The sequence below is a fragment of the Mizuhopecten yessoensis genome, unplaced genomic scaffold, assembly GCF_002113885.1.
Source record: "Mizuhopecten yessoensis strain PY_sf001 unplaced genomic scaffold, ASM211388v2 scaffold1471, whole genome shotgun sequence".
NCBI lineage: Eukaryota > Metazoa > Mollusca > Bivalvia > Pectinida > Pectinidae > Mizuhopecten > Mizuhopecten yessoensis.
This window is the reverse complement of record NW_018404063.1, coordinates 720323-728570: the sequence shown is the minus strand read 5'-3', so window position 1 is coordinate 728570 and position 8248 is coordinate 720323. Positions and strand designations below refer to the sequence as shown.

The following is an 8248-nucleotide window of genomic DNA, read 5'->3' as shown; positions in this document are numbered from 1 at the left end:
TGATACCGGTTATGGTAGACCTGTCCTACCCAATGAGACTTGAGGTGTTGCAGCTCCCAACATTGGTTTACAGACGCGTCGGGAGAGACATGATTGATTTTTTTTTTTTAAATAATGACAGGGAAATATGATCCCGAATTCGAGGTGTCCAAGTTCATGTCACAAAAGAAGAAAAATACTGTTACAAGGGGTCATGAGTATAAACTATACAAGGATAGAACGCGTCTAAACACGAGAAAGAATTCATTTTGTCACAGAACTGTTGACATCTGCAACAGCCTGTCACTGGAGATGATAATTATTATCAAGAACTATCAAATCTTTCGAGTCTTGCCCACTAGACCATCACCGGATAAACCAACAGATACTCTATAATGATTGAGAAATATTAAAGATATGATAGAGAATTATTTTTATTATCTACCCGTACTTAAATATATGAACTGAATATACTTTCTAATAATTATTTCTCACATTAATGTGGTAAACACTTATTACTCTAATTTGTAATTTATGTATAATTTACTTTTTCACCTTAACTTTTAAACATTAATGTAATTCAAATGTCCATGCTCTTGTCAGAATTTATTTACCCCGTTTTTAGCTGACAGCAGAGGATTAAAATGATAACCAGCCGCCATTCGCTTGGGACCTCATCAACCATACCGTTCTGTATAACCTCGTTCGTTTACATATATTTATCACCGGTGTATACGTGGCTGGCTGACTTGTTAACCCTTTCACCACTGTAGATCATAATGGACTCATCCAGATCAATGTATGGTAGAGGCTACTAAAGTTACCTAGGGGTGAAAGGTTTCCTGATGATATGTCACATGGTAAACTACAGGTAAAATGAGCGTCCCAACATATTAGCGACACCCACTTACGTGTATATATATGTATACATTAAATCGATAGCAGAACAGCTAGCCAGTTTTGCGAGGATATCATAACGCAACTTACTAACGGGTTGACTTATTGTGTTTGATTATAAGTGTTAATCACGTACTATTTTTGTCTTTTCTTTTCTTTGTTTTTGTGTGTTTGGATCCAACCCTGTCTGGAGTACGTTACTATTCAGTTGACATTCATCTGTTTACCAGGTTCTTTGATTATGAACGTTGTCAGATAAACTCAGCTTATATAGACATACGCAACATAGCGCGGACAATGAACAAAAGGCAATTCTTCGTGAGCTTAATAGTTAGTGGAGTACTAGGTCTGGTGATGTGCTGGTTTCTGATATCATACCCAGGTCGACTAAACAGTAAGTCCATACAATGTAACTCAGTTTTCGACTTTAAGAAATACGGTTAAATTAACAGTATACATACAGTTAAACCTCGGTATACTGCCAATATTTGTCCAGCAATATTTTTGGCGTAATAAAGGGGTTTGGCAATAAATTGAGATAGATATAAATATGAAGGAATCGTTACGGGGGAAAAAACCTATACTTTGAAGAGAGTTGGTGGTATTTTAGGTGAAACCTGGAACAATTGGCGATATATCCAGGTATGGACTCGGCAATATATCGAGGTTAACTATAAACAAATCTGTTTTAATATAGAGTGTGTTTATTTGAATTAAAACATTAAAGTATTGATTTCTTTTTAAAAAGACATTTCTACGTAACATGTTTCAAAAGATGATAAGGAATTTTCAAAATGTTTCAGCTCAAAATATGTGTTCATAACCTTATATTGATTTGTTTACTACGGACTATTTTCCTACGCGGATCATTTTTGTGTGGAAACTATTTACGGTACAGGACGTCACTTGGCGCAAGCGGACGGTTTTTATTTTTATTTTCTTTCAGAAAATACATTCCTAAGTGGGAAAATCCGTTCTCAAGTTCTTTTCAAGTCGTTCCCAACTATTCCCATACTGACAACCCATGATAATGAATTGATCATGCTACCGATAGGTGGTTACAAAGCGGTGAATAGATTTAATCAACTCTATTTATTGATGAAATATCATTCCATAATTTTATTACTCGTGGAGATATGAAACTTCTCCTTATTTCAATGTTTCGATGTTGTCGATACTTTTTATGACCACTGGTAACATGTGTTTCTGAAAAGTCCTGCTAAATTTTTAGGAAATCGGACGCATTTTGATTGAAGACACAGTTTATTTTTTCTAAAATACTTATGTTAAATCAAATAGAGGTCAACTTACCAAAGTTCAAGGAAATCTGGTCAAAGATTAATTATAAGGCCAAATTATGTTTATCTTAATTAGTGAACATTTTGTTATAACATTATGAAGCAAAGTTGGTCAAAATTAATTTGGGGTTTGCGTGCAATAGGTTACTATATTTATAATCATGATGTCCATCTGTCTATCTGTCCTCTGTCCGTCTCTCCGTCTATTTGTCTGTTACCACTATGAGATGATCTCAGGAGCCAGAAGTTCAAACTGAACTTGCACTTGGTAATATTCATTGTCATACAGATATGCAATAGGTTTTTTTTTAAATTCTTATGTCAATTAAGGACTAATACTCAAATATAAAAGGCTATGGCTGTGTTTACACAATGGACACGAGCTAATTTTTCAGATAGAATACCAAACAAACAGGAATTCCTCCTAGTGTTTTTACATTATATAATAATGCAATTACTTTTAAGGTTTCAAAGCTTTGAAATTACTGGTTGCATAAATAATCATGGCTATATCTTCTGTTCTATAAACAGAGTTATTTTTATAATTTTGATATTGTGGCATTGTAGCAAATGATCACATGTGTGAAAACCCCCATGACCTCTTTTCCCAAAGACCAAGATGGCCAATGTAGATTTTGTTTGGTTTTGAATGGGGAATATATAGTCTTAAATTAAGGGTGTGTGAATAGAGTATGGAAATTGGATGAAGTTATGCCCCTTTAAAAGCATGGTTTGCACTAGTAAAGAGCACATGCTTCACCAATTTCAATGATACTTGGTACATATAATACTTACATTGATCATGAGGGGACATGAATATTCGGGAATATAAAACAGAACTTAAGCTCCTAAAATTATTTTAAAAAACACATTAATAATGTTCTGATTTGATTGATTCTTATTACACAGAACACTTACAACAAGCTGTTGCAATTTTAGTAAACCTTTCCTATATTTCCCCATCTAATAACCACGGAGAGACAGTTATGATGCATAGGCATGGGGACTAAGTGTTTGGATCAAATCATGGAACGGTTCAGACCTAAAACCCTTGGACCATTTCTGTGCTGGCTTGGCATGAACGGAAGACTACACTCATGTTTTTATGATAGCCTGCTAGTTATGCTGATCCCTTAGGACTTAGTCTCTTGGTCATTACATGTGCATGGAAACGGTAGAAACAGCCAACTATTTATGTAACTGCTGGTCATGAAAATATGGATACACTTAGGCTACAAGTACAAGTACTTTCATGGTTCAGCCCCGCCCATTAGGCCTTAGTACAGGTTTATAACATTGAAATACATGTATTTGATATTCCAACCATACAACCAAACACGTGTGCTAACATGGCATAAAGAAACCAACACAATCCTGGATGCACCCTTGGGTCTAGCCCCATTATTAGATATTTATTTGCCTAGAATGGTTTTTAATGAAAACGTTTTATCAGGATTGCTTTAATATCACAGCCATCTTATTTATGTTACCAAAAACATAAGGAAAGGCAATAAAGAAATAAGTTATTTCGGACAAAATCTGGATGATCACCGCAATGTAAGCACACATTAGTGATGGCCAAATATGCAAAAAGCTGATGAGCAATCCTAAATGCGGACGTCTGTAATTCTTTAAACGTCTCTGTTTTGTTAAGGATAAAACTGGCCAGATAAATGATAACTGTGACATATGTGGACAAATGTTTCAACAATGAATAACACTTCAATTCCATCCTACTTTATTATAATTAATGGTTACTTGATGGCAATAGCACAAAACTGGCAAAGGAAGACATTACCCTGTCTGCCTATATATTTCATTTTATAATAAATCCAATTTTACTTGTTGTTACTGAAAAGGACAATATTATATATATTATGTTTCGGTTATCTTGTACTTATATACCGCTTTACCACAACCGAGTTCGTAGGTCGTCTCAAAGTGGTTCACAAATTAGTATCCGTGGTTATAGGGCCTTTGCAACCAGCCACTATCTTTCTCAACTCCATAAGGAGCATACAGCCGGTGCTGCCATTTAGGCACTTACAGCTAGCATTCTACAGTTCTAGCACTACCCAACCACGTGCTCATTTACAGCTGAGTAGACTGGAACAAGTGGAGTAAAGTATATTGCTCAAAAATACAACTCAACGCCGTGCCGTGACTCAAACCCCCAACCGTTCGGTCACGAGCCCATCTACCGTGCTTCCTTTACTATTTACTTTTTTCAATATAAGTATAAAATGATAACAATTAATATTTCTTGTGGCATCCCGTCCATTTATAACAATAGAAAACTCGAAGCGGTCAACATGAAAACTAGGACAAAATTTGAATTAAAAGAGTTATACATAGAGACCATTAAACTGTTCTTCTTCATTAATGACACCAGCCAAGCTAATCTAGCTAAAATGTAGTAAAATGTCGCGCCTTCAAACACGAAACAGATCTGCAGCTACGACATGTACCACAGACAAATTATATGACAAAAGTATTCAAATTGAATCATATCTTAAAGCATTACAAAGTAAAACATCAAAAGATAATTTGCAGTTGTGACATTTCTTATATCTATCTCACTACAAACAAAAACAGCACTTAATTGATTTTTGAAATGTACCTTTAAGCGATTCATGTTATCATTATTATCAAAGATAACTTAATGTTTCAGAAAATCTGTATTAGGTTGTTTATTTTCATGTAGTCTAGATAATTTCAATGTGTGTATCATGAACAGGCTCTGGGCTGACAGAAAACCAATAAGTCAGACATGCATAAAATAGAGATACCTGGTACCATCATCATTCCTTAACTTGAATGGTTCCTTAACTTAAAATCGCTAAGGGATTCTTTAGCTAAGATTTTGTGAAAAATGCGTTTCATGAACGTTTCTTAACCTATCTAAGGAGCTCGAGCTCCCTCCCTAGCGATTTAAGTCTGGGTTGACGTTGCCTTAAATATTTAAGGGATTCCTTAAATTTAAGGAAGGATTTAAGTTGAGGAAGCTTCATGAAACCAGAGACACATAAAGCCAGAGTGTAGTATATACGTCTCTGATGAAATGTGATTTTACTTAAGTTAAGAAATCTTATTAAATAAGGAAAAAGCCGGTTTAAGGAGCTCCTTAAAGTTAATTTGGGTTTTGGTCACTATTTTTCATAATTTCATAGTTTACGGTCATTTGATGCAATAGTGTGTAGTGACCGATACCTCTCTCTCGGTACTCAGATGATAGACAGGCCATAGCCATGTGACTCCCCATCTATATATGCATATTTTGAAATCTGTACAAGGTCACGTGATGTGTGACGTCACAGTAGCACGACTTATACGATATCCTGTTAATTACGTGTACACAATCTGACACGCCCCGTTTACATATTTACTGTATATATTATCTACAAAACAGTGTAAGTAATGACAGCAACCAATATATGTTTATTCAAGCCTGATTCATGGAAATATAATTCCGTGCCTGCATCAACTACATTCAATGTACACTGTAACTTTCAGCTGAGAGATAGTAATACAAAGTTTACACAACTAAACATATTACCTGCTAATTAAAAGGTATGGTAATTACCTGGAGTTCTTATATACCTTACGATATACCTACTTGTGAATTAACAGGTGAACTAATTACCTCAGAGGTGTTACCCCCTGTGAATGCCATGGCCAAAGGGCATTTATAACCGATCCTCCAACTAACACAGGTAGAATGTATGTGTACCGGCGCGTTTCTTTTTGCCCCAAGTGTTGGCAGGAAAAATGTCGTTGAAAGTATTAAAGTAAATTTCAACAGCGTTTAACTGTATTTTACATGCGTTTTTACCTTAGGCTAGTAGCCTGGACCGAAAACTGACGAAGTTAATAAGGTAAAAATGTATGTGTAACATATACGATATTAGTTTTTTGATGGAATTTTTTAATTCTTAAGTTTTAATTTGTTTTGTAGTAATGGTGGTGACACGAGTTGATCCCTTGATGTACATCCGAAGAATATTGCGGTCTCGTAATATGGACTATGATCTGAATATAGAGGCAGATATGCTTGCGTTCAGAATGAACGGTAAAACTTGCTGGCTTTGAAGTCGGGAGTCGCTCGTCTGCAATCTTCAAAAGGCCGGTATCAGCCTATCCCTGAGACAAAGCAAATAGCCAGCCGCGTGCCTTTAATTTTGCTAAGTTATATTCCAGGGGTACAGAGAGAGCGACAGTGAGCGTATACGTAAGCCCTCGGATATAGAGGATGGGGGCAATTGTTGTTGATGTATTTCCCATGACAGATTATTTATTTTTATTTTTATTGTAGATGTAAAAGAATATATGACGGAAAAACGGTTCAAATACTTTGTTGACAACATGAGACGACCCGATGCCTCCCAGATATACCGCGACAGAATTACAGATCTATACGAGAGCTGTGCGACCGTCACAATGAGGAGGGTGACAGGAAGAACGCCCCGGTTCTTTTTTGCCAAGACCAACAATATTGCCTTTTGTAAAACACCGAAGTCCGGAAGTACGTTTATCGGGACGCTTGTTTCCGCTCTGGAGTACAAAGGCGAACTCGGAAATATGTTCCACGTCAACAGAGAACGTGTTCATGGTCGAAACGAAATGGATTTTTCTACTCTTCTTAATCATAAATCAGATTCCACGAAGATTGTTCTTGTGACCAGAAATCCATACACAAGACTCTTTTCAGCTTTTATTGACAAGTATTTTCTTCTGGGTGCGTGGGGGAAAGGCTTGGCAAGGGTCAAAGATAAAGGTCGTTATAAGATGGGAAACGGTTACTGTGGATACAATGTGTCTTTCCAGGACGTTTTAGATTACATAGCGACTAAAGGCACTGTGGATGCACACACTTTACCTGTAACAAGCCTGTGTAACCCGTGCACCGTACATTACGGAATTCTCTGTAAACAGGAGACGCTCACCGCTGATATTGAACACGTGATGAATGTCATCAACATCACTCAATCAAAACGACAGGCCATTATGAATATGATAAATGGTAAAAGTTTGAACGATACTCTCTTTGCCTGGATTTCCTCACATTTGCAATATTATAAAACGTACAAAATTGATTGCTCGGACAAGATCCTTTTAATGGAAAAACTATGGCAAGCTCTACAGTTACAGGGGTACATCAGCTTGACCTTGTCATTTCCAACACGTGAATTCAAGGTGAGAATAAGCTCCTAGTGACATCTTTATCTAGACATCCTCGATATCCAGGAGTTCCGCTCACTTTCGCTCTCTGCACCCCTGGAATATGGCATATCAAAATTGAAGGCTCAGTGTGCGCCACCTTGTGTATGAGACGAGAAGACAAGTTTGACCCTTTGATAAACATCAAAATAATCTCGCGGTCGCGTAACGGTAAAACTTACTAGCTTTGAAGTCTGGCATTGCTCCTTTGTTATCTTCAAAGAACAAGCACAGTCTTAGCGATTGGTCAGGACTTTTTACCTGACACTAATCAAATAGCTAGCTGCGTGCCTTCAATTTTTCTGACATATTCCAAGGGTGCAGAGAGCGAAAGTGAGCGTAACTTGATATCGAGGATGTTATACAGGGCGCTTTCGTTGATAGCGACCCAAACGGTTGAACCGGTTGGACCACAGTTGTTCGTTTATGAAAAAAGGTCGGACCTAGTAATCGGATGCTGTTTTCGGCGAGCCTTGACAAAGCATATAGGTTCCACTGGTAACGTGTTTAATATGGTCAATTTCTTTAATCATCATTGGTTACATTTAGGTTACAACTGGCCATTTTGTTGGAAATGTTATCATTCCAGACGACACTGATAACGAAAGTGAAAAGTGAATGTAGGAATATTAACATTTCCAATTTCAAAGTCACAAATATATCAATGTTATCATTTGAGATTTCACCGTCACAAATGTATCACTGTTATCATTTGAGATTTCTTCGTCACAAATGTATCAATGGTATCATTCGAGATTTCACCGTCACAAATGTATCAATGTTATCATTTGAGATTTCTTCGTCACAAATGTATCAATGGTATCATTTGAGATTTCTTCGTCACAAATGTATCAATG

At 36.6% G+C, this 8248-nt stretch overlaps 1 protein-coding gene across 1 annotated transcript; it reads left to right on the top strand.

Annotated features, from left to right (window-relative positions):
- The first annotated feature begins 984 nt into the window (after positions 1–984).
- On the top strand, positions 985–7385 carry LOC110462774 (carbohydrate sulfotransferase 11-like). The gene is made up of 2 exons (XM_021516931.1): positions 985–1270; positions 6487–7385. Exons 1-2 carry the CDS (start codon positions 1174–1176, stop codon positions 7383–7385), a joined length of 996 nt encoding a protein of 331 aa, XP_021372606.1. The 5' UTR covers positions 985–1173.
- Positions 7386–8248: the final 863 nt, after the last annotated feature.

Excerpts from the sequence above, each read along its gene's own strand:
- LOC110462774 (XM_021516931.1), top strand. The coding sequence starts at position 1,174 with ATGAACAAAAGGCAATTCTTCGTGAGCTTAATAGTTAGTGGAGTACTA. Across the intron at positions 1,271-6,486 it reads ATACCCAGGTCGACTAAACA|ATGTAAAAGAATATATGACG; the intron begins GTAAGTCCATAC and ends TTTTTATTGTAG.